This window comes from Anabrus simplex, chromosome 6, assembly GCF_040414725.1.
Source record: "Anabrus simplex isolate iqAnaSimp1 chromosome 6, ASM4041472v1, whole genome shotgun sequence".
Classification (NCBI taxonomy): domain Eukaryota; kingdom Metazoa; phylum Arthropoda; class Insecta; order Orthoptera; family Tettigoniidae; genus Anabrus; species Anabrus simplex.
In genome coordinates, this window is record NC_090270.1 from 109,565,683 (window position 1) to 109,593,272 (window position 27,590).

At 38.4% G+C, this 27,590-nt stretch overlaps 1 protein-coding gene across 2 annotated transcripts in view; it reads left to right on the forward strand.

Moving 5' to 3' along the window:
* The first annotated feature begins 1,524 nt into the window (after positions 1–1,524).
* Positions 1,525–27,590, forward strand: part of Exo70 (exocyst complex component 7) — a 127,939-nt gene continuing 101,873 nt past the window's right edge. The window contains exons 1-5 of one of the 2 annotated variants that reach the window (XM_068228326.1): positions 1,525–1,859; positions 2,032–2,197; positions 13,094–13,302; positions 16,465–16,582; positions 24,575–24,810. In XM_068228326.1, coding sequence (XP_068084427.1) covers positions 1,809–1,859; positions 2,032–2,197; positions 13,094–13,302; positions 16,465–16,582; positions 24,575–24,810 — 780 coding nt within the window. In that variant the 5' untranslated portion in view covers positions 1,525–1,808. The remainder of the gene's footprint in view (positions 1,860–2,031; positions 2,198–13,093; positions 13,303–16,464; positions 16,583–24,574; positions 24,811–27,590) is intronic. The other variant, XM_067149878.2, reaches the window with a different exon arrangement.

The following is a 27,590-nucleotide window of genomic DNA, read 5'->3' on the forward strand; positions in this document are numbered from 1 at the left end:
GCAGGGACATGTGGCACGTGCGAGGGGTCCAGGCGCAGCCCGAGTGACGGCAGCACACGAGGATCGGCGCATCCGCCGCCAAGCGGTGGCAGCCCCGCACGCCACGTCAACCGCCATTCTTCAGCATGTGCAAGACACCCTGGCTGTTCCAATATCGACCAGAACAATTTCCCGTCGATTGGTTGAAGGAGGCCTGCACTCCCGGCGTCCGCTCAGAAGACTACCATTGACTCCACAGCATAGACGTGCACGCCTGGCATGGTGCCGGGCTAGAGCGACTTGGATGAGGGAATGGCGGAACGTCGTGTTCTCCGATGAGTCACGCTTCTGTTCTGTCAGTGATAGTCACCGCAGACGAGTGTGGCGTCGGCGTGGAGAAAGGTCAAATCCGGCAGTAACTGTGGAGCGCCCTACCGCTAGACAACGCGGCATCATGGTTTGGGGCGCTATTGCGTATGATTCCACGTCACCTCTAGTGCGTATTCAAGGCACGTTAAATGCCCACCGCTACGTGCAGCATGTGCTGCGGCCGGTGGCACTCCCGTTCCTTCAGGGGCTGCCCAATGCTCTGTTTCAGCAGGATAATGCCCGCCCACACACTGCTCGCATCTCCCAACAGGCTCTACGAGGTGTACAGATGCTTCCGTGGCCAGCGTACTCTCCGGATCTCTCACCAATCGAACACGTGTGGGATCTCAATGGACGCCGTTTGCAAACTCTGCCCCAGCCTCGTACGGACGACCAACTGTGGCAAATGGTTGACAGAGAATGGAGAACCATCCCTCAGGACACCATCCGCACTCTTATTGACTCTGTACCTCGACGTGTTTCTGCGTGCATCGCCGCTCGCGGTGGTCCTACATCCTACTGAGTCGATGCCGTGCGCATTGTGTAACCTGCATATCGGTTTGAAATAAACATCAATTATTCGTCCGTGCCGTCTCTGTTTTTTTTCCCAACTTTCATCCCTTTCGAACCACTCCTTCTTGGTGTTGCATTTGCTCTGTCAGTCAGTGTATAAACTGCGAGATTGTCCAAAACCTGACTTCCGTGCTAATAACATGACAATGTTTTGATTGGCTGCTGTGTACTCTTTACGTTCATGTTACGTTCCTCCACTGTGAATACCACAAATTTTAATTTTATGGTTACGTTACGTCGATAAGTTTACGTTAGGCCTACCTTTGCATTGTGAATGGGGCCTTACTTTGTTCATAGATATCAGGGAGTATGGAATACAGTTACAATTAATTGCCGTGTTATTTTGTAAACGATTGTACTTAATTGAGCGATTCGAAGTTTCCCTGCTCCCGAGAAAATAACTTAGTTTGTATATATCCACAACGTAAAAGAATTGGCATGTTTTGCTAACCATGGGGGGCGTGGCCGGAGGCTTCAAGCGATAGCCGCAGAGAGTAACTAGATGCACAGAATACCAATATATAGAAGGCAGCTCCCTCTACTCCCTGATAGATATACAAGTCTACCAACATAACAAAAAAGTGTGGTTACTGGGTACTGTATTTGATAAAGGCTTAATGCTAAGCCCTAATAAAAGACCACAACAAGATGAATGTGATACCTTCTACTTTGTATACCGATTCGTTCTTGAGAGTCCCAGGCCCGTTCTGGGAAAATACTGTAGTTTTTAAACTTTCAGCTCAGCAATGTCAACCTCCCACTCTCCCACCTGCTCAGTGTTTGTATACGTACTGATGGGCGAAGGTGTGGGAATGGGTGTCCTGTCAGATTATTTACTGTTGACGAATTGTTAGTTTCATAGTTCTTGTACTATAAATGTTTTAATCATGAATGATCCAACTGAGAGGAAATATGAAATAGAAATCAAACTGGAAAAGGTACTGCAGTGTAAGATGTGTGCTATATACACACAGGTGTTGTCACCGAGTCGAAACCTGTATTATTAAAATACGTTTCATTTTGGTTGTAATAACTTTCAGATTGAGTTGTATTTTTGTTTGTTTGTAATTTACGTTCTTGGCTTATGTAAACCTTTTGTGATTTTTTCAGGAAATAAACAATGTAAATTTGTTGAAAGAAAGGGCCGTCAAAAGCAGTAATTTGACGAAAGGAATGGTTAACATTCTTTCATCTTTCGAACATCGCTTAGCTCGGCTTGAGGAAACGATCCTACCTGTGTATAATCAAACAGGAAACTTGCAGAAACGTCAAGAAAGTATCCTTTTAAGTTTTATACTACATGGTTTGGTTTATGAAGTGTTCTAAATTTGAAAACAATTTTCTTTTATCTGTCGTTTCCCATTTGTTTTACTAAGTTCATTGTGAATCTTAAGCTGTAGGTCTTGTCATAGAGAATGAGGTTTTGTAAGATGTTCTAATATGACTTGTGACCATCTGCTAAAAAAAAAAAGGCTGTTACACCTGTTACCAATCTATTGATAATTGAATGTCAAAGAGCACTCCAGAATTTTAGAGGGTCACCTTATAAATTCCTATGGCTCAGAGTAATTGAAGAAACATTATTATTTATAAAGTAGATTAGCTTGCAGACTGTATACTTGTGTGGTTGTAGAAACTAATTCGCCATAATTTCCCCTTATTCCAGTAGCGTAGCGAGGATCGATCGATGGTGGGGTTATAGTTATAGAATGATGATAGAACACAATGAAGGTGCTTGTACATGTGTGGTGCACACAAGCAAGACTTGTCGTTATAAGAACACTGATATAAATAATAATAATAATAATGGCATATGTCCTCCGGAGAGGCCTGGTGCGGGTCTTTTTCTCGTAGACGGCCTATTAGGCGACCTGCATGTCTGTGAAGATGAGGGCCCTACCTAGGATGATTTTAATGCTGAAAACGCCACACACACCCAGCCCCCGGGCCATTGGAATTAACCAATTAAGGTTAAAATCACCGACCCGGCCGGGAATCGAATCCGGGGCCCTCTGGACCAAAGGCCAGTACGCTAACCAATTTAGCCATGGAGCCGGGCACTGATATAAATGAATTATGTTAATATTCAGATTGCATTACACTACAAAATCTTACATTAAAATACAGGCCAAGAAAAATACGATCATTGTCAACAGTTTTACAGCGAATGGTATGTTCGGTTTACAATCCAAAATCTAATTTTCGAGGCTTCTTAGAAAATATATTCAATAGATCTGTTGGTTCTAAAATTATGTCTCTGTATGTTTTAGTTTATTATTATTTATTGTAGGTTTCTGTTTAAGTTATTTTCTTTTTGTAAAATTTCCATGTGGGGGGGGGGGTTCTATTCCCCAGTGCACCCCTCTTCCCCCGGCTGTGCCCTTGTCTTATCCAGCTCCAGCCGGGTTGGGGCATTTTGGGTAGTATATTTCCACCTATCTCTCTCCTTCTGTCCTTCTTCTGTAATTCTGTTCTATTCCAGGTTCCTTCTTCTTATACTGATCTTGTTCAAGTTTGTTCATCTTTCTCTGGGTCTCCTTGCTCTCTTTCTGTCACTTAGCCTCCATCATCTGTTTCAGTATCCTTCCCGCCTCCGTTCTTCTCTCCATCTGTGGGGTGGGGTGGTAGAATAACACCTACGATATCCCCTGCCTGTTGTAAGAGGTGACTCACCACTTATGTTTCTGTCATTCGCATTACCTACCCAGTTAATGTTTGGTAAATTGCGATCACCCACTACAATAATGTTCCTTTCTGTGTTGTTCCCCACATAGCTGATTATCGCCAGGCTGAGTGGCAGGTTTGATCCTGGCTCAGTCCGGTGGTATTTGAAGGTCCTCATATACGTCAATCTCGTGTGTAGATTTACTGGCACGTAAGAGAATCCTATGGGGCCAAATTCCGGCACTTCGGTGACTCCAGAAACCATAGAAGTAGTTAATGGGACGTAAAAACAAAACATTATAAAACAAGCTGATTATCTTATCAAATATTTCTGTATCAGCATCACTCCTTCCATGTCTTTATAGCCTACCCCAGAGTCATCAACAGGGAACAGATTTATATGTAAATACATATCTCTTTAGGAAGCTATAATTAATTATATTTTGCATTGTCTTTACAAATCATGACGTGTGGAGTTGAAAAATGGAGTATTCATTTTCCATATTTTGGAGTTTAGCACATATGTTCCATATTCTTCGTCATTAAAATCAATATAGTCCATATTTCGGCTAAAAAGTATTAAATTATATTAAATTAGCAGTCCTCTCAAAAATGGAGAAATAAATTAAAAATCTGTATTCGAGAAATTAATATTTTAACTGTTGTGCAGGTCATTATCACACCTGTCCACGCCTGGGCTGATAAAATAAGCTGATAAGCAGTGCGAAGAAAGAGAGATGTTGAGCCCGGAAGTGGTGAAGATCAGCCGGTCAGTACCGTGACTATCTGAATCACAGTTACAGCACTGATAAGCTGCATTACATAACATCGACTGTGTCTTTGCCATAATTTCGTAACTAGGGAAATCTCATTCATCGACCGTGTGCTAGTGGTTTCCGGATTTGTTCGTAATTCGGGCATTCCCTTTGATTGCTTAATAACTCCATCTAGTTCACTACCAGTCATTCATAGTTTGAATTAGCAGTGAGACGGATCATAATGTTCTTGTACGTTCAGTGTGTGCAGTTGTATATTGATATTCATTGAAGACATTAACGTTGTTACAATATGCCTAAAGTAGCTCAGTCAACCAGTTTAAAATTGAAAAGTTACATATCAGAATTTAAAGAAGATGGTTTATCAACTGACAGCAAGATATTATTTTGTGATTTGTGTCATTGTACAGTGACATCTACTCAAAGGTTCCTTGTGCAACAGCACGTTTCAACCAGTAAACACCAGGCTAACAAACAATGAGATTCCACGCAGAGACAGTTGTGACACAACCAGCAACTTCCAGTGTAACTTCCAAGTTCAACACCGATCTCTGCCGTGCTCTCATCTCTGCTGACATACCTCTCTTTAAACGGAATAATCAGTGCTTCAGGGAATTCCTCGAGAAATATACTAAATGATCCATCCCGGATTAGCCAACGTTCAGAAAAATGTACTGTTCAGCCATATACGATGAAACTGTTCGGTAGATAAGGCAAGAGATTAAAGACGGTCCAATTTGGGTTTCCATTGATGAGACAACAGACAAAGAAGGCAGGCTAATTGGTAATGTGATCATTGGTTTTTTAAGCAAAGATTATTGTAAATGGATTCTCTTACACTGTGATGTTCGAGAAAAGAGTGATAACAAAACTATAGCAAAACTGTTCAATGAGGCTATGGGCATCCTCTGGCCACAGGACGTTAAGTATAATAAAGTGTTACTTTTTATTAGCGATGCCGCACCTTATATGATGAAAGCCGGAGAAGCATTATGTGTTGCATATCCTAAGATGACTCATTTAACATGTGTAGCCCATGCCTTTCATCGTGTGGCAGAAGTGGTAAGAGGCAGTTACCCCAATGATTTCCTCAATGAAAAAAAGTTTTTTTCTCAAAGCCCACAGAAGAGTTCATCTTTGGAAAGAAATGTACCCAGAGATTCCGTTGCTGCCTAAGTCGATTCTAACTAGGTGGGGTACGTGGCTGCAAGTGGTTGAATATTATGTTGAATATATAGACTGTATTAAGAACGTTCTGCATGCCATGGACTCTGAACATGCAGCCTCAAATGAAGCCGCGAAAACAGTTGTCTGCGATACAAGGGTGAGAAATGACTTATGTTACATTCAGCATAATTTTTCATGCATCACAAAAACACTGAAAAAGCTCCAAAACTTGCATCTCTCACTTTCTGAAAGTTGTAAAATTGTGAATAAAACTGTGGAACAACTAAATCGTGGTACAGGTAAAGTTGCAGATGTAGCAAACATGAAGATGGCCACTGTACTTTCAAAGAACCCTGGATATGAAGAAATGACAAAGGTTGCTGCAATGCTGTGTGAAGATTTAATTGTAAAATTAACATTGGATTTAACCCCAGCAGATATTGTGAAGTTGAATTATGCCCCATTACCTCTTCCGATGTTGAACGTAGTTTCAGTCAATATAAATCTGTCGTTAGAGATAATAGGAGAGGATTCACTTTCCAGCACTTAAAAGAACATTTTGTAATCCATTATTTTGGTAACAGAGAATGAAAGATTGTGTGTTCTTCAAATATATTAAAATGAGAAGTGTAACATTATGTAATTTTAAGTCCATATATAATTCCATATTTCAATAAAAATGACTAAATATATATGTACATATTTCAATAATTATTAGTACATATAAATCTGTTCCCTGGTCATCAAATTCATGTTTCTCATCCCCTAACATTCCTATCCTGTCTCTGATAAACACTCCAGTTCCAAAAGAACATTTCTACATCTTTAATATAATTTTCAGCCATGATTCAACTCCTGTTACAATATCTGGTAAATATTATATTAATTCTTTTCCTTCCTTTACAATACTGTTTTATCATCCTTACTGGGCTTCCAACTCCCTATACTCTCATCACCACTTCCTTGTCCAGCCTGTTTCCCTCCCTATAATTGTTCGAAACAAACCCCTAACCAACCGAGCTCGATAGCTGTAGTCGCTTAAGTGCGGCCAGTATCCAGTATTCGGGGGATAGTGAGTTCGAACCCCACTATCGGCAGCCCTGAAGATGGTTTTCCGTGGTTTCCCATTTTTACACCAGGCAAATGCTGTAGCTTAATTAAGGCCATGGCTGCTTCCGTCCCCCTCCAAGCCCTTTCCTGTCCCATCGTTGTCATAAGACCTATCTGTGTCATTGCGATGTAAAGCAACTTATAAAATATTAAAAAACTTATATGTACCATTGTTGTTCAAGTGAAGGCCATCTGAGTGCAGATCCCTATCTCGTACCCATCCATTAGGATCTAAAAATATCACCCCGCAGTTTCATGCATACCCATTCCATAGACTAATTTAAATCCCCGATCACCTGCCTGGTCAGTATCCCACTGGTAACATTCTCTGCACCCTTAAACCTTTTCCAAGGTGTCATAACCACACACATCCCCAACAATGTTGACACATATTCCTGCTTGCCTTGGATTGTTGGTACTAGCATGGATAATTACCATCTTCTCCTTACTGCCCTACCTACCTTGTAATAGGTACGTTTCCAAAGACTTTCATGAATGAAACATTTGTCAAAATATACGTTCATTATTAGGAATATTCAGAATCCAGTTCTCTCTATGGAACAGTGTTAGAATGTTGGTCTCACCGAGCTCGATGGCTGCAGTCGCTTAAATGCGGCCAGTATCCAGTATTCGGGAGATAGTAGGTTCGAACCCCACTGTCGGCAGCCCTGAAGATGGTTTTCCGTGGTTTCCCATTTTCACACCAAGCAAATTTTGGGGCTGTACCTTAATTAAGGCCACGGCTGCTTCCTTCCCACTCCTAGTCCTTCCCTGTCCCATCGTCGCCATAAGACCTATCTGTGTCTGTGCGACGTAAAGCAACTAGCAAAAAAAAAAAAAAAAAAAAAAAAAAAATGTCCGTTTCTGTATCCCAAGATTGTGCATTCAAACTCGGCTGAGGTAGTTGGATTTTTGAAGAAGGAAGAAAAGTTCATTTAAGACTCCATGTCGTACGGTGTCCATATGTAAAAGATCATCTGGTGAAACCTTCAATGTAACCAGGCAGGTTACTCAAAAGAGTACTGGTTATCTGCCATTTGGTAGAGTAAAATCATGTCATAATTGGCATGCACGGAACCTAAATGGCATCAACTATAAATGCCTTCATACAGCAATCATCAATTAATAAATAATGGTATTTTTCAAAATTCTTTGTTACCTACTGCTCAGTTTTGTTAATAATAATAATAATAATAATAATAATAATAATAATAAAATCATCATCATAATCATAAGTACAAGGTACACACCAGCCTTCACATCCAGCCCTACAGCCAGTCATTCGCCCGTGCTTACCTCAAGGCCAAAAACAAATGGAAATGAGTTATATAACTTTCCTCTCAAGTAATTCTGTGCAAGAAAAATGCCAAAAGTGAAACCAACTCAAATATATTTTTAATTCAGCTAGTTTTGTTAGGCCCCTTTAAACAACAAGCATCATCATCATAATAATAATTCAGCTAGTGAATGAGTGTGGAAAAAGATATGTTTACAACAGATGGACATGTTCTATTTTTATTTTGTACATTGTGCAGTGTTAAAGTGAGTGAGGAATGGAAGTTCATTGTACAGCAGCACATTAAATGAGAAAAACATCTGAAAGCTGTAACGAGTGCAAAGAACAAGTGTCCCAGGTTCCTCTAGGATATCCAGCAAATCATTAATATCCATATTTATATACACTTCCAAATAAATGAGCAGATAATTATTTCTGTAAAAACAAGAGTTACACAGTGAACAGAACTGGGATATATTACTAATGTAAAACCCATTGATACAGTCACTAGAAATCAGTGTGGCTAAATATTAAGTTATTTTAAAATTATTTTATAGCATTTCCGCATAAATTTAAAGGCACTTTGTTGATCATTTCCAGTGATTTTTTTTTTTTAGATCATCAACACCCCCCACTAATAATTCTCCACTCCAGGAAGCTGGGTGCATGGGTGCAGGTGTTCACAAGCCTCTTCCAGTTCATCCTGCCCATCCACAGCTCACGTTTTTCAAGGTCTTTTGCTTTTCGCAACCATCACGAGGCCTCTCTCTCTCTCTCTCTCTCTGGGTGTCATACTAACAATATTTCTTTCTTGGGGTCTTTAATGGAGCCATCCTTCTCATATGTCCGTACCATCGTAATATGCTTAATTCTAAGGTATGCGACAGATTCTTGTCCAATCCGAGCTCTTACCAGATATTTTCACTCCTTAGTTTCTCTCTCCTTGTCTTTTGGAGACAGGAACAAAGGAATTTCATTTCATTGGCTCGTAGGCAAATTTTTGCAGGTGTAGTAAATGTTGATGTTGATGATGATTTCAGTCCATATCTTAGAATTGGTTCAAGGTATGTTTTGTACAGTGTGAGCTTGGAAGCTTGGGGAAATGAGTCACCCCAAAGTAGTTGACGAACGGAGTGGTAGAATTTTGAAGCAGATCGGATTCTATTGCCTATTTCTTGTACAAAAGAGTACTGGTTATCTGCCATTTGGTAGAGTAAAATCATGTCATAATTGGCTTGCACGGAACCTAAATGGCATCAAATATAAATGCCATCATACAGCAATCATCAATTAATAAATAATGGTATTTTTCTACATTCTACTTTCTACATTATTGTTTATAGGGTTTGGAGAGGCATCTTATGGGTCATCAGTTGAATTACAGATTGGAATATCTACCAAACTCCTGTAATATTTCATGTTCGTTTGTAGTTACCACTCCATTTGGAAGCTCTACCATGCTGATGGTACTGTATTATTTCTTCTTTTAATAATGCTATACAGGAGCTTCTTGTGTTTGGCATATCCTATTCTATTTACAAGATCATTGTATTTCGTTTCTCAGCGTTGGCTATTCTTTTGATCTGTAATCTTTTTTCTCTGTAAAATGATAGATAATCCTCAATTTCACTTGGATTTTCTCGCCCTCTGGCACGGCACAAAACTCTTCTTGCACCATTTCTAACTTTTAGAGCAACTGTGTTGTCCACATAGTTTCTCAACTGCCTTCATCAATGCTCTTCTCAGGTTATCCCATTCCTCATTAGCAGATCTCAGATCTTCTTTTGGTAACGTCTTCCGAACATTCTCTCAAAACATTTCCTTCACCCTTGTTTCAGGAAGTCTCCAAGTTTTTTTGCTAGGGGCTTTACGTCGCACCGACACAGATAGGTCTTATGGCGACGATGGGATAGGAAAGGCCTAGGAGTTGGAAGGAAGCGGCCGTGGCCTTAATTATGGTACAGCCCCAGCATTTGCGTGGTGTGAAAATGGGAAAATGGGATTCCAAGTTTTTAATTTTGGTGTTCTTTTCTTGTGGATTTTAGGAGGTCTTCTCTTTGTGATATCTGCAACCCACAGCCTGTGGTCTCCATCCAGAATTTCACTAGGGATTACTTACCTTGACATTGCTTATGACCTTCCAAACTTCTTGTTCGGCGAGTATGTAATCAATCACACTTCCATATTTATCATCTCAACTATATCTTGTGGTGATCTTGTGCAAGTCCCCTTTCTTGCCAAGTGCTACAACCATATTGTTTCTCATGCACAGATCTAGATTATATTCATCCTCTTCCATCCTATTCCCCATTCTATGAGGACCCAGGGAGGATTCATAGCCCAGTCTGTCTGATCCAGCCTGAGCATTACAATCTCCCATTTTTATAAAATTTTCACAATCCATATTTTCTTTCAAGTATCCTGAAGGCTTCTTCTTTTTCATTTATACATCCTGAGTGTGCAACGTAGGCGTGGATTGTATTATATTTGTCTTCATTCCATTTTATTGACACTATAATTATTCTTTCACCCTATATCCTTGTGAAGTATAAAGCCAATTCCTTTTCTTGACTCCAAATTACTTCCAGACCAGTATAGTTGTGTTGGTCCTTAATCCAATTTTGTTTTGCAACTGAAATCATATGGAATTATTAACTTTGCATTGATAACCAGCTTCTGATTCTTCCTAGCATATAACTGGAGCACTGTCCCATCACATTATTTTGAAATTTAGAATTGTTTTATATATAGGAGAGATGGAGCTGTCATTGCCACTGCTGTTGATCCATCACCCAGCCATAAATAGTTGCCTTACTCGCTATATCTTTTATAATTGGGTAGATCCTAGGAGCGCATGAGGTTTAGGGATGCGAAAACCGGGCAAGTTGGCCGTGCGGTTAGGGGCGTGTGGCTGTGAGCTTGCATCCGGGAGATAGTGGGTTCGAATCCCACTGTTGGCAGCCCTGAAGATGGTTTTCCATGGTTTCCCATTTTCACACCAGGCAAATGCTGGGGCTGCACCTTTATTAAGGCCACAGCCGCTTCCTTCCAACTTCGAGGCCTTTCCTATCCCATCGTCGCCATAAGACCTATCTGTGTCGGTGCGACGTAAAGCCATCAGCAAAAAAAAAAAAAAAAAAAAAAAAACGAGAAATTTTAAATTAAATCCAATGGCGAGTTTAGTGAAATAGATGTTTTTGAATGATCTGTCGATCAAATAAAGTAATACAGATTTTTTGTATCATCGTTGTGAATGCAGCCTAATACAGGCCTAATTAAATAGCTTATATAACTTTCCATGGCATTAGAATGCACACAGTTATAAATGTATTAAATATTATGAAAATAACAGAATTAATCTATAAATCAAGATATCATTTACAGGTGGAGATGATTAATCATTATTTTCAGCAGCTGAGCTGATTAGCTCAGTGGTAGGGCCATGGCTACTAAAGCCGACTCTGGAGATGCCGTGGTTTGAATCCCATTGTTGGCCATTCTTGAGATGATTTTCTGTGGTTTTCCATTTCACCTCCAGGCAAATGCTAGAACGGTACATTCTTTAAAGGCCACAGCCATATTCTTCCTAAATTAGTCAGAGCTGGCAGATGATAGTAAGACCTGCTTTTAGTAATTTCAAGCTGGGTGAGTAGTTTGTGGTAGTGTGCTGGCCTTTTGAGCTCAAGTTGGCAGGTTTGACCCCAACTCAGTTCAATGGTATTTGAAATATGCCAGCCTCATGTCATAAGATTTAATGGCACGTAAAAAAAAAAAAATCCTGGGGGGGGGGGGGACGTAAAAGCAAGTGGTGGGACATAAAATCAATAACATTATTATTATTATTATTATTATTATTATTATTATTATTATTATTATTATTATTATTATTATTATTATTATGTGAGGCGAATGGAGGAGGATAGGTTATCTAGGAGAATAATGGACTCTGTTATGGAGGGTAAGAGAAGTAGAGGTAGACCAAGACGACGATGGTTAGACTCAGTTTCTAACGATTTAAAGATAAGAGGTATAGAACTAAATGAGGCCACAACACTAGTTGCAAATCGAGGATTGTGGCGACGTTTAGTAAATTCACAGAGGCTTGCAGACTGAATGCTGAAAGTCATAACAGTCTATGATGATTATGTATGTATGTTATTATTATTATTATTATTATTATTATTATTATTATTATTATTATTATTATTATTATTATTATTATTATTACTGCGACTATTATTTAGGGTTGAGAATTATTGCTATCACTTTAGGATCAAATAACTCAAATTGACATTGTGCTTCTCTCATCACGTATCATAGCATTTATGATGGTTTTTTTTTTTTGCTAGTGGCTTTACGTCGCACCAACACAGATAGGTCTTATGGCGACGATGGGATAGGAAAGGCCTAGGAGTTGGAAGGAAGCGGCCGTGGCCTTAATTAAGATACAGCCCCAGCATTTGCCTGGTGTGAAAATGGGAAACCACAGAAAACCATTTTCAGGGCTGCCGATAGTGGGATTCGAACCTACTATCTCCCGGATGCAAGCTTCACAGCCGCGCGCCTCTACACGCACGGCCAACTCGCCCGGTCATTTATGATGTTAGGTCAGTTGTTGTGTATAACTAATGTGTTATACAACTTATACTTTATTTTTATCTTGGCCTCTTTTTACAAACCTAAGTTAAACATGTTTATAGCATTTGTTTACTTGATTACACAGATTTTATTTGTTATAAAAATGTATATTTTACTTATTTTATTTGTTACTATTTATCATTGAGTCATATTTGAGCAAACAAATTATAAAAGCATATTTTTGGTCATGTTGTAATAGTTTTAGCCATTCTACAAGTATTATTGACATATTTTGTGCTGATAATCTCAAGTGATTTTGTTTTTGCTTGATTATTTTGGATTCCCTTTCCTTAGAAATATTTTATGGTTAAATTAAGTTTGAAAGTAATGGGCAAATTGTCAAACTAGAAAGGACAAAAGAATGTCAGGAATGTAACCATTTTGCTGCTGGTTTTCTAAGTTAAGCATCGTATTTCTGAATTTTTAATGTCGCATTTTAATTAGACAGCCATAATTGCATTGCTAATTTCCAGAGTTTCAGGTAATATAAACCTGAGCCCAAAATTTGATATTTTGTTAAGATTTCCTTAATATTTTATAGATATTGAACGCACTTTAAAGGCTTTAGATCATGTGATTGGTTTCTATGGTGTAAGTCAGGAAGTGGAACCGGTGATTCGGGCTGGCCCTGGGCTCAACGCAAATGGAGACTCAGGGCTTGAAACTTTCCTCAAAGCTATGGACAAACTGCAGGCAGCTATGGAGTATTTTCAGACTCACAACTCTGAGAGCGTGGAGCTTGATAATGTGGTAACGAATATTGGATATAGATATAGTGTAGAAAGAAACTTATTGTCCACCATTTCAAGGATATATTTACTGTTGAATTCTACTTCAGTTTACCCAGTGTAGCTTAGTACAAATATTCTAATTAATTTACTCACAGGGTAAGCTTACTTTAGACAATGATTATTGTAATTGGAAGTGTTGAAAAAGGACAGTAATATCAGCTCTAAATAAGATTGCAATAACTTTTTACCTCAACATGGAAATACTAAAGAACAAGTATAATCTCCATATCTTCAGGTAGATTGGCTGTTTGCTCATCAATCTCGGTTTTTCTACATTAATTTCTGTACAGTACATTCGTGTTTCCCAGCTTCAACACTCATTTAGGTGCCATTGTAACAGATCTTCAATCATGTATAGTTCGTAGGATAAGAAGAATGCTAAAGATAAAGACTGGAAGAGGGAAGAGACAGAAAAGATGCATATCTTATTTGTTTCTTTCCATTATTCATGTACACTCAACCACACAAAAATTGGCTGTCACAGATGAGTATGTTTTTCAAAATCCTGTCCTTTGAAATAAGATGAACATATTGTGCAAGTGGTGGGATTCCAAGTATCATTTTTTTTGGCCACTAGCTGTCCACAGTTTACAAATATCTTCATGTTTTGAGAATGTATAAAATTATTTCTTTGCTGGCCAATTTTTGTGCGATTAAGTGTACATCTTATATGATCTAGACTATTGAAGCAATAACAAATTGAGATTTGTATATTATTTTAAAAAATGGCAGAATAGGGGAATAGGTGACTCTTTAAAACAGACTCATGACTATAACTCATATCAAAGACATCAGCGAGACAGCAAATATCTCAGAAATAATTATTGATTTAGAGATCAAAATGATCAAATTAAATGAACTAATGTTATTTATTATGCAGGGTGATTCAAACGTCCAACACCATAGAACAACTCTGCTGCAAGTGCAGATGTTGAAAATTGGGGAAAGTTGTTGGAAAAATTATGGTTATTTATTCTACTCTAACGTGCTTGAAAACACGCACAAATGAGACTCTCTACATCGCTGTCACTGACATCCATCTCAGAGAAAAGTAAAGAATGTCATGAAACCGTACCATTTATGGGCATGTGTACAATGAAAAACTGATACATGTTTATCACTGTTCCTGCCATGCCCCATAATCACATGCACATTAATGGAGAAGGTATTCAAATTGACTTTCACCCTTCAGATGACACATCTGAACTCTATGAAGAAAAACTGTGGCGCATATTCCTTAACATTGCAGATGTTATTTCTACTCAGGCTCTACCGGTATTATCCTACAGTACCAATAGTGTTTGGAGCCTGTTGGTGTACACTGTAGAGTTGAGGTGCCCCAAGAGGTAGTAGTCTAGTGGCATCAGATCTAGCAATCTAGGTGGCCTTTCCACTGGACCCCATCGAACAATCCATCATCTAGGAACCTCCTCATCCAGCCACTGGTTGACTGTATGTTTGAAGTGTAGGTTTGCTCCATCCCATTGGAAGAAAAACCTACACTTTTGTTCCAGGGGCAGATCCTAATAGGGCCTTAGGGTAACTTCACAATAATGTTTGTATCTTTCAGCAGTGAAGCTGTCATTCAGAAATATAGTGCCAATGAGATCATCCTAGTGTATACTACACATTTAACCCTGGACCCATCTGATGGTGTACCTCTACAGCTACAAAATACACAACATTATGTCTGCTCACTGTCCCGTTCTGATGGAAACAGGCCTCATTGCTTAACAGAATATCTGCTTCAAGGTTCTCCTGGTATGGTTACCTTTGTCCTAACCACTCTCAGAACTCCACCCATCTATCAGTGTCATTACCATAAAGTTATTGAGCAACTGCATGCACTAGGGTTGGAAATGATTAAAGAATAGTATCCTGGACATGGAAGATTGACTGTGTTGAACCAACTATATCAGCTTCACTTGTACATCAACTGATATAGACTCTCTGCTACTGTAAGAGACAGTGCTGAATGCAACCCGTGACTTGAAATGTCCAGTAGTGGAGTGTTGTGGCTTAGGCTCATCTAAAGGCCACCTGTGGTATTCTTCTGCTGCTTCCCATTAGCTCATGCCTGTCACATGGATGAGAACCATTTCTGCCTTCTCCTGAACTGTTTTGTTTGCTGGCTATTTAATTGGTGACCCTAGCATGTGCCCAGAACACACACAATGCAGGACTGCACCACACCACAGACATACTAACTGCTGTAGGCCATTTGGTACTGAAGCATATATATAACAGACCCATCTGGCATCAGATCATGCCTTACTCATCCCAGGTGTGTCAACGTCTACCATGACACAGTAAACACAAAGTAATTAAGCTTTATTTTCTTTCAAGGATTTTTTTTTGGGGGTGGGTTCGAAGGAGTTTAAGGTGGACTGAGAATATTGTCAGATTTTTTAGTATGTTTGCAAGCCTATTAATAGAATGAATAGCCAAATATTTCCAACATCCTGTCTTTCCATTTTTCATTATCTGCACTAGTAGCAGAGTTGTTCTAAGGTACCAGACTTTTGAATACCCCTGTAAAGATATAGGAACACAAGAAGGAACATATTATGGGGTAAGCACAACGATAGATCAGTACAGGACGAGGGAGCAACATAGAGAAGAGACAAGAGCAAACTTGAAAACACAAAAGAACAGGGATACTCTCCCCAGTGAGCTTGTTTCTGCTTCCCAGCTGCATCAAGATGACGAGCATCAACACTCATTGGAGGCCATTTTGACAGATCTTTAGATGTGATGTGGGAAGTGTCGGATAAGAAGAAAATCACATACAAGACTGGAAATCGAGAGACACAAGGACTAGGATTATCTAATCATATTCATATACTGCGGTTTTCAAATAGATGAGCTCTCCCCTCATAAGTCCTTTAGCATTTTCATGTTTCTATCAAAGGTCTTTCAAATTTGTTCTTTTCTCCTTTTTCTATTGCTTCCTTATTTCCACACTGACTTGTCATTGTGTATATTCTGTTATACGTACCTAGTCAAATTCCTATTTTATATATTGACTTCATTTATCACTTGTTTGGTTCTTTCCATTACTTATGATGTTATTCATTAGATGATTTATTTTGCTGTTATATATGTGCGTCCTTTCTTTCAGAGATCATGCTTCAGTGATGGAGGCGATGCCTTAAATCGAGAATTCAAGGATTTACTTCACCGACATAATAAACCGGTTCCTCCTGTGGTGCTGCTAGATCTTGTGAGCCCAGAGGAAGGTGAGTTATGACTGAGTGCAATCTTTAGATGCTGCCAGTAATAAAGAAGGATTAATTTGTCTTCAGTATAAATTTTGGTGACTTAGAAATGGCTATAGATTATATTATGTACTTTTAAAAACCAAACCACACCCCATGGCATAACAGTTCTGAAGGGCCATGGCCTACCAAGTGACTGCTGCTCTACCCGAAGGCCTGCAGATTATGAGATGTCGTGTGATCAACACGACGAATGCTTTCGGCTGTTACTCTTGGCTTTCTAGACTGGGCCCGCTATATCACTATCAGATAGCTGCTCAGTCGTAATCACACAGGCTGAGTGGGCCTCAAACCAGCCCTCAGATCGAGGTAAAAATACCTGACCTGGCAGGGAATCAAACCCAGGGCCTCCAGATAAGAGGCAGGCAAGTCTACACCACACAGCCGGCATTTACTCTTATGGTGATCATTATTTTAAATGAATAAGCTGAAAATATGAACTTCCTCAGGACTTATGCCCAAAACCCCAGGTTGCTGACAGGGATAGTTGATTGTGAAAGAATGACAAGTCAACTCTTTTACCGGTGGCCAAGGCATCAAGTCTTAATGATCTGACAAATCCCGTTGGTGGAAAAAGAATGTCATCATCAGTATGTTGACCGGCAGGGTAGGAAAAGTGATGGTATACAATTCCTAGTCACTAGATTGGATGTCAAAAGCCTGGATTCATTCTAAACTTCTCCACATTGCTGTTATGTTGTGAGGGCATATAATGCTGTTGATAGTGATTCATCCATCAAAATCAAGCTAATTAGCTGTGCAGTTTAGGCTGTCTAGCTGTTAGTTTGCATTCAGGAGATGGTGGCTCAAACCCCACTTTCAGCAGTCCTGAAGATGGTTTTCCTTGGTTTCCCATTTTTATACCAGGTTAATGCTGGAGCTGTACTTTAATTAAGGCCAAGGTTGCTTCCTTCCCAGTCCTAGCCCTGGTCTATCCTATTGTTGCCGTAAGACTTCTTTGAGACAGTGTTACTTAAAAACAAACAAATTGTCAGCTGGATGGCAATGTTAAGCCTTGAACAGGCTATGTAATGACTAGGGCTCTGTAATTGAGGAAAAATCCTTTTTTGTTTTCTCAAGAGTCTGAAGATGAGGCCGAACATAATATATGTTCATTCTGGGTCATTGAAGGCCAGAAAATGGTTGGTTTTATTTGGCCTTTTATGGTATTTTTATCGTGTTGGTTCTTTTTAGCTTTTTTAAGGTCTTAATGGTTTTTTTTGCAACTTCGCCTTCTTTCGACTACGTTTACTGCCCATCCTCAATTCGAATCATCATTAGTTCGTCCATTGCCTCTGAAACATTTTCTCTAGTAAATACATATTATATTTGGACCAGATCTGACAAGAGGGAAAATGAAATGAATTAATTAAACTAGTGCTTGAAAAAAAAACAGGGTATCAAATGATGTGCAAGATAAGTGAAATATTGAAAGGAGAAAATTTTGATGCAAGTGTTTTCAGAAAATAAGATGTCATTTGCTTCGTGTATGAACCCTTAACATCCATTGATGTGGAGATAAGTTTCTCGATGTTTTGCAATGTACTGTCTAAAAGCAGACAATCCTTTACACCTGGAGATGACTATTGTGGTATACTGGAAAGCCAACTGAGGTAAGGTTTCCAAATTCCAATTTCTGTAACCCTAGTGTGGTTAAGCAAAATATGATTCCATTATACTAATTTCAATTTCTTTCTCCAGGATGTCCATTGCGAGTTTGCTGAATTCATTCTAACTGGAAAAAAAGTATTTCATTCTAAATTCTGCAAATACTTTTTTTAGCAAACATTGAATTCCCTTTTTAAATTATGTTAATCCAAAAATATATACTGTCTGAAAGAAGTATTTTGCATACCACCAGAATTTTGCATTTTTAAATATGCATTTCTTCATTAAATATATCATTAAAAACATTATGAATGAATATGGATCACACTTTTATGTCCTTTTTGCCAGTTGTTAGGTTCTTCTTTTGGATATTTTTAGGTCTTTTTTAGGCAATTTATAGGTCTTCCAACTTCCGAGCCCTAGTGATGACAGAGTTTCACCCCTGTATCTTCATCATCATTGTACACTAAACATCATATGACATAACATACAGTCATTGCACTGGACACAGAAATACTACACTTGCATATTGATCTTTGGCTCTGAGAAAAGATGGTGGCCTCAAATAAATGGAGATCACAAACTGCCCATCATCAGTGCAAGTGCCTGGACATTAGAATACACTGGTTTCGTGTTGAAATAGCTGTTTATGAACAGTTATATACTATAAATTGTTGGACAATAGAACCAGTTCATTATCGGAAAAGCTGAAGATGATTCTCTTGTATGTCTACTATCCCAGAGGAATCAATTAATGTACTCTTCTGGAAAGTGGGAGATTGGATTTGAATCTTGATTAAAGTTAAAATTTTCAGATATTTTGACTTGGTTAAAGCTGGGATGAATGGTTCAGATGAATAGAAATGGTGGCCTTCTGAGCCCAAGTTTGGGGCTTGGATCCTGGCCCAGTTCGGCGGTATTTGAAGGTGCTCAAATATACATGTCTTGAGTTGATAGATTTCCCAACACTTAAAAGAAATCCTGCTGGATAAAATCCTGGTGCTTTGGTGTATCCTTTAAAAAAGTTAGTGGGACATCTATATATTAAAAGAGTTTGCTAAAAACAGCTGTGGCAAGCCCGTTCATTCTAGTGGACCGATTTGCTTCATTTTTGTTTTATTCTCTCCGGAATTACCTGCTGGTGAATCATGAGGCATTGATAAGTTTCTAAGTTCAGTCAACTTTGAGTAATCATAAAATAAAATCATTAAATAATCACTCCAATAATTGCAGGCGAAAGCTTACCCTAACCTGCAATACATTCTGTACTTAGCAGATTGCTAGGCGACTAACACTTTCATTAATATTCTGATATGTGTGATTTTCATCCTTGCATGCAGCCATGCTTGATTACTAACTGTCAAGCCAGAGAGTATACATTTCCTCTGATCACGGAAGAATACTACTCCCTGCTAGATACTCTTTGATTCTCTAGTCTTTCCCAGAGTGTTCCTAATAACTTACATGCTGCTAAGAGAAAGAAGTCTACGTAAAAACAGATCCCATCATGACATACGCCTTAGACATTATCTGGGAAGACCTATCAAAGGATAACCTAGCTACAATAGAAAGAGTGAAGGCCATGTATGGCCTGGCAAAAATCGCTCCTTCGAAACTAACCTATGAGCTCACAAAGTAATCGTTCTATATAGAAGAGCTGCAATTTTTTGACAAAATACAGAGCTTTATGTCAAGAACTGCAGGGTAAAAATGCGAATATATGGATAGACTAGTAGTTACTCATGGCTTCGCTCGCGTGGATTTCAGAATTTGGTAAAAGTAATCGTTCCTCGGTACTGTACTAAGACATTATCTGAAAATCCCTAAGTATAAAAACTCACCGAAAAATTGCGTTTCATTTACCCCAGAAACTCTTTGTAAACTACATTTGTGGTATTGCATTTTGGGGCTAAGATGACCATGTAACATAAAGCTGTACATGTGAGAAACAGTCTTCTCTCAAGTAAAACAAAAAGAAAAAAAGAAAAAAAAACTTTATTTTTAAAGGAGATTCCAAATATGTATTTCCATGTCTGTAACATCTTTAGTTTTTGAGATATAAGTATCCCCATAAAAAGAATTCAACCCCTTTATCAATCCTTCCCTCACCCTCATCTAAGTGGATTTTCCAAAAACAAAAAATGGCTCTTTATTTTTAAAGGAGATTCAAAATACCAACTTTTACGTCTGTAACATCTTCAGTTTTTGAGATACAAGTTTCCTCATAATAATAATTCAACTTCTCTTCTTTCCACCCCTTAAATGGACTTTCCAAAAACAAAAAAAATGGGTTTCTTTTTTTTTTTTTTTTAAAGGAGATTCAAAATATCAACTTTCACATTTGTAACATCTTCAGTTTCTGAGATATAAGTATCCTCTTAAACAGAATTCAACTCTTTCTTTACTTATTTTCATCCCCCCTCCCCCCCCCGGTTGATTTTCCAAAAACAAAAAATACATGTTTCTTTATTTTTAAAGGAGGTTCCAAATACCAGTTTTCACATCCGTAACATCTTGAGCTTTTAGAGATATAAGTATCCTCATACAAATAATTCAACTAATTATTCAATTCTTTCATCACTTAAGTGGATTTTCGAAAACAAAGGAAGACGTGTTTCTTTATTTTGAAAGGAGATTCCAAATACCAGTTTTCACGTCTGTGAAATCTTTAGTTTTTGTGATATAAGTATCCTCATAAAAAGAATTCAACTTCTTTTCCACCTCACCCCCATTAAGTTGATGCCCCCCCCCCCCCCCCCCAAAAAAAAAAGTGTGTTTCTTTATTTATAAAGGAGGTTTCAAATACCAATTTTCACGTCTGTAACATTCAGTTTTTGAGATGTAAGTATCCCCATAAGAAGAATTCAAGTTTTCACTTCCTTTCACCCTCCCCTTAAGTGAATTTTCTGAAAACAAAAAAATGTGTGTTTCTTTATTTATAAAGGAGCTTCCAAATACCAATTATCATGACTGTAACATCTTCAGTTTTTTAGATATGTGTCATAAAAGGAATTCAATTCCTTTTCACCACCCTAACCCCAAGTTGATTTTCCCCCCAAAATGCACTTTTCCTTATATTAAAGGAGATTCCAAATACCAATTTTCACATCTGTATCAACTTTAGTTTTCATTACATATAAGTATCCTCGTACAAATAATTCAATTTTTCAATTTTTTCACCCCCTTAAGTGGATTTTCTGAAAGCGAAAAATATGCATTTCTTTATTTTTAAAGGAGATTCCAATCACCAATTTTCATGTCTGTAACATCTTCAGTTTTTGAGATATCAATATCCTAATAAAAAATTCAACCCCCTTTTTCAGTCCTTTTTATCCGGGCTGAGTGGCTCAGACGGTTGAGGCGCTGGCCTTCTGACCCCAGGTTGGCAGGTTCGTCCCTGGTTCAGTCCGGTGATATTTGAAGGTGCTCAAATATGTCACCCTCGTGTCGGTGGATTTACTGGCACGTAAAAGAACTCCTGCAGGACAAAATTCTGGCATTCGGCGTCTCCGAAAACCGTAAAAGTAATTACTGGGACATAAAGCAAGTATTATTATTATTATGATTATTATTATTATGATTATTATTATTATTATTATTATTATTATTATTATTATTATTATTATTATTATTATAGCCCTTCCTACCCTCCCCCTCCCCCCTCCCCTCCACAAGTGGTTTTCCCAAAAACAAAAATGTACATGTTTCTTTATTTTTGAAAGAGATTAAAATACTAATTTTCACTTCTGTAACATGTTAAGTATTTTGAGATATACTGTAGATATGTTCATTCTAAAAATTTTTTAGTTCCCCTTAGGTGGATTTTCCAAAAACAAATTTTCTTTACTTTTACAGGAGATTTAAAATACAAGTTTTTACGTCTGTAATATGTTATGTTTCTAAGATATGCTATAGATATAGTCTTTCTAAAAATTCACCCCCTTTGTCATTCCTGTTCACCCCCCATTAATTGGATTTTCCAAAAAGAAAAAAATACGTGTTTCTTTATTTTTAAAGGAGATTCCAAATACCAATTTTCATGTTTGTAACCTTTTCAGTTTTGGAGATATAAGTATCCTCATAAAAGGTATTCAACCCATTTTTCACCTTTTTCACACACACCCCCCCCCCCCCTTATGGGATTTTCAGAAAACAAAAAATACACGTTTCTTTATTTTGAATGGAGTCCCCCTTTTCACGCCCTTAGCAATGGAATATCCAAAAATCCTCCCGTAGTGAGCACCTACACTCTAATATAAATGTAACCCCAACATTTCTTAATGTCCAGTAGTTTTGGCTCTGCGATGATGAATCAGTCAGGACATGTTATTTTATATACAGTATAGAGATTTTTACCAAACAGACAGCATGATGATGTCAGAATGGATGAATTCTGACTACGAACTGCAGCATAACCGTAACATGCTTCTTTTTAGATGTTCCTAAAACCATTGAAAAGGGCAGGGAAAACAATATGACTACAACAGGCATATCATGACGAGTTTTCTGACCTATTTATACAGAGTGCTGCAAAGCAGCACAGGTCCTCTAGTAAAACTATTATTATTATTATTATTATTATTATTATTATTATTATTATTATTATTATTATTATTATTATTATTATTATTATTATTATTATTATTATTATTATTATAAAGAGAGAAAGTTTGTGTATTTGTTTATATGCAGAAGGTAATATCGAGAACCACTTGACTAATTTCAGTAGTTCTTTCACCATTAGAAAGCTTATTTCTTCCATATTATTATAGGCTATATATAGTATGTCCATTAAAAGTAGAGCAAGTCAAGCGCGGGAGAATGCTGGTTGTGAAGGGATGATAATGTAGTTCTTTTAGACCATTGAGTGCAGTTTGAGAACAAATAATTAATTCGGCAACATTGCATATTACCTACATGCAGCCGTGCTGGTATCCTCTGCTATTTGCAACGCGATAAGCGAGGCAGGCGGAACCGCTACCTGGCTGAACACCTGCCAAATCACTTCCTACAATGTGCCATCACAAGTGTTACGGGCTCTTCTCTTTCATCACAGTTTCAAAGGGCTATATTTTCAAAACTAAACCTTATAGAATTTTGAAACGAAGTGTCTTTCCTTTGCAGAGGAGTTTCATGCCCCTTCAACTTGCTCAACCATTTATGTGATACCTGTATAATTATGCTACCTTACTTGGGGTACAAGCAGTTTAAATAAAAATGGAGCAATCCCTCAAAATTTGTGTCCAGCTAACCTCTTTATAGATGCCAGGCTGCCAGAATTTTGTCCCACAGGAATTCTTTTACTTGTCAGTAAAATCTGCCAACACAAGTTTAGAATATTTGAGTGCCTTCAAATAGCATCTGGCTGAGCCGGTATCAAAGTCGCTAACGTGGGCAACTTCTTTCATCTGAGCCACTCAGTCTGGTGATATACAGAAGCATTGTGACTATATTGCAACAATTGAAAGTCTGTGTGTCTACATGTTCTACCATTCCTACAATTTTATATAATTTCCAGTGTTCATCAATTCTGTGAATGGGCATATAAACAGTTTTCACGCATGCAAAGCTATGAGTAAAAGCTAGTTATTATTTTGGCTGATAGACAGTCCATTTATGTTAATGTAATAAATTGATTTATTGATTGATTTTGCATCCAGGAGATAGTGGATTCGAACCCCACTGCCGGCAGCCCTGAAGATGGTTTTCCGTGGTTCCCCATTTTCACACCAGTCAAATGCTGGGGCCGTACCTTAATTAAGGCCACAGCCGCTTCCTTCTCACCCCTAGGCCTTTCCTATCCCATTGTCGCCATAAGACCTATCTGTGTCGGTGAGATGTAAAGCACATTGTAAAAATGATTGATTGATTGATTGATTGATTGATTGATTGATTGATTGATTGATTGATTGATTGATTGATTGACTCCAAAGCTAAATGGTTAGCGTGCTGGCCTTTGGTCACAGGGGTCCCGGGTTTGATTCCCGGCAGGTTCGGGAATTTTAACCATCATTGGTTAATTTCGCTGGCATGGGGGCTGGGTGTATACGTCGTCTTCATCATTATTTCATCCTCATCACAACGCGCAGGTCACCTACAGGAGTCAAATCAAAAGACCTGCACCCGGGGAGCCGACTTGTCCTCGGACACTCCCGGCACTAAAAGCCAATACGCCATTTCATTCATTGATTGAACAAACAAATGAATGAGTGAATCAGTCAGCTGTATCATATTAAGTTTCTGAACAAATGAAAGTTTCTAAGAGTTTTTGAAGAATTTTTCACTCTTGCTGTTTCGCTCTTGGTGCTTGTTGAATAATCTTGTCCTTTTGCTGTTAAATTGCAGATACTCCTATGGAAGAGACAGCTCCATCACTGAATCACCTTCCTGATCATGTGTGTTCAGAGCTAACTCGAATAGCTGAGTGGTTGATCACTCATAATCGAGATGAGTATATTAATGTGTACGCTACTCTGCGAGGCAATGTGTTGCACAAATCCCTGCAACATCTTAAGGAACATCAGCGCACATCCAGTGGAGGCAGCGTGCAGGGTATTGCTGCTACCAACTCCCCTATGGTGGTAAGTTGGATTTTATAAGCTTTTGTCTGTGAGTTTCATTTTGCTAATGTTTTTGTTTTTTTACCATTGGGAGAGGTGACATAATTTTGTCTGTTGAATTCTCATGATCGTAAAGGTCTTCTCAAGGTTCCTGTTGGTTCTCAGAGTTGCATGTCAGCTCTAGGGATGAAAATTTTCCTGTGCTTCTTGCTACAAACAATACATTTCTAGGCCATTGTTCTTTATCTATGATGTGGGTAAAGAATGCAAAACATGCTAGATGGTCAGTGTAATATAATTTTGTTTGCAAGTGGCTGATGGTAACTTCAGTAAAAGATGAATGGCATTGGAGTGGGCAATATTGTCTTGTCAGAAAATAAATGAAATAAATAAAAACCAATTAACTGATTTTTTTTTACAGCTGTTATGTTATTGATAATTAGTTATTGTAAACCAACGTATCTGGTTGTTGCCTAGCAAATGTTTCATCATTTTCAAAATGTTATGCACTGTGTATCTTCTGCTCTAAATTGTCATAAGTCCACCACAGCAGTACTGTTATATTGTGGGTAAGGGTCTCTAGTCAATGACACAAACACCATTAGTCAGAATTTACATTTAGAAGTCGATATGAAGTAAATGAAGACATTCTCTTTTTTCTAACCCTGCATAACTTTGTCGCTAAGGATTGTAGGGCAACCATTGTGGTGCCATCACTTTGGGCTCAAGAGAGAGAGCTTTCTAACGGTATCATACACGAGGGGTCAGATTTGATATTTAAATGCTCATATTACCATTTATCAAAAAATTTGTTACTAATTTTCAAAGTTCACAGTTACCTTTTTACAGACTGTATTTGTATTCACATTAATGTCACTTATATTTCTTAGACTGTCTATTTGTGAACAAAATGAGACCAGAATCTTTTAAATCTGTCCATGTGTTTGCTTGCTACAGTGCTCTGAAATGTGCTGAATGTGAGTAATACAATGCTCAAAGCACGAGGACCCTGCAGTACGAGGTTGCATCATTGTGCTCAATTTACCACTGTGACATTTAGCCCAGGCTGTGAATTACAAGCAATATCAGATTATTGAATATATCACTTACGGTTTGCTGGAAACAGCCTCTGATATACAGGCTGATTTTCATAACGCCAGCTTTTCGTACATGCAGGCCTATGGAGTGAGATGATGATGTATCAAAACATTATGGCTGATAAAAATCCAAAGGATATATTAGAAACTTGGTTAAAAAAACAAGGCAGTTTTATCTTTTTTCTTCATCAAGACATCAACATATGTTTTTTGTAGTCTGAATGCAGTAATCAGGTAGGTCCTTTGCAGTAAAATCATAAATCATAATTGCTCATGATTCTTCAAACTTCTTTCTTCAAAAAGATGGAGTCACCTGAAAATAGGTTTTAATGAGGACTAGATAGATCATGCTGCTGCTGTTGCTACTACTACTACTACTACTGCTGCTGCTGCTGCTGCTGCTGCTGCTGCTGCTGCTACTACTACAATACAGTTATCACATTTCTGTTTAATGTATAATGTATTATACTTGTTCCACATACCATTACTACATCTGTACACTTTTTCACAGATACCACAATTACAGGACTGTACAAATTTAAAATTGAAATTTGATTGTGAAGTTGTATTGCCATACATTTTCTATTTGGATTTAGAGGTGCAGCTCAAACTCTCTCTTTCAACTGACCCTAGAGTTTTACTAATCTGCCATATTTTCCCCATCCTGTTGCGAAGCACAGGCTGTTCTTCCCATCCTCCTACTGTTGCACCGCACAGTTCCCGTCCTGTCTCACACCTTGGTCCTGCTCGTCTTGCTTATTCTTGTGGTGATGGGATGAATGAGATTGCAAGCAGGCAGGTATTGTTTTGAGGCTAGAAGATATCTCTACAATTGCACATGGAGATACGAAGGGAAAGGATTCACTTTATTTTTGTACATATCTTCTGGTTGCTCAATGTTTGAAGTGTTTCTGTATTGATTTTAGCAGTGAACCCACGTATAATATCATGCACATTCCTGTATAATGTATAATTTTCTAACTGAAGGTTGTTTGAAAACACAGCGATCATAAGTTTCCCCTATGCTGTCAAAATCAGCATACAAATTTCTCTTAACACATAACTACTCATACAGGGTACGGCAGAAATACCTGACGAATTTCAAACGTAAATAACTCGGCAACGCAACAAGCCATTTAAAGATTTATTGCACAGTTGGAAAGAGTAGTGTTTGACATACACACTAGGTTTTGAAAATAACGTCATCCAAATGTTGACCATCCTGTTCGATGCACCTCTGAAGCTTCTCCCTGAAGTTCCGCATGACTCGCTTGAGCATGTCTTGTTCTATTGCCTCGATTTCTTCACAGATGGCAGCTTTCAGGTCCTGTAGTGTTCGCGGCTTACATCGGAAGACACAATCCTTCAAATATCCCCGGAGAAACAAATCGTATGGGGCGAGGTCAGGAGAATGGGCTGGCCATGGAACGTAAGGAGATGAGACGTCTTGGAAGCATTTCTCTGAGGAGACCCATCAACGTCCTGGCTGTGTGTGCAGTGGCATCATGTTGTTGGAACCACACAGCAGGATTCCCTAAGTCAGTGAGTGTCGGCTGCAGAAAGTTGCATAACAGCTGTACGTAACGATCCGATGTTACGTTTACAGTTCTGTCCTCTTCAAAAAAGTAAGGGCCTACAATTCCGAAATCAGCAACAGCGCACCAAACAATAATACACTCGCTGTGGAGAGGTCGCTTGTGGAGC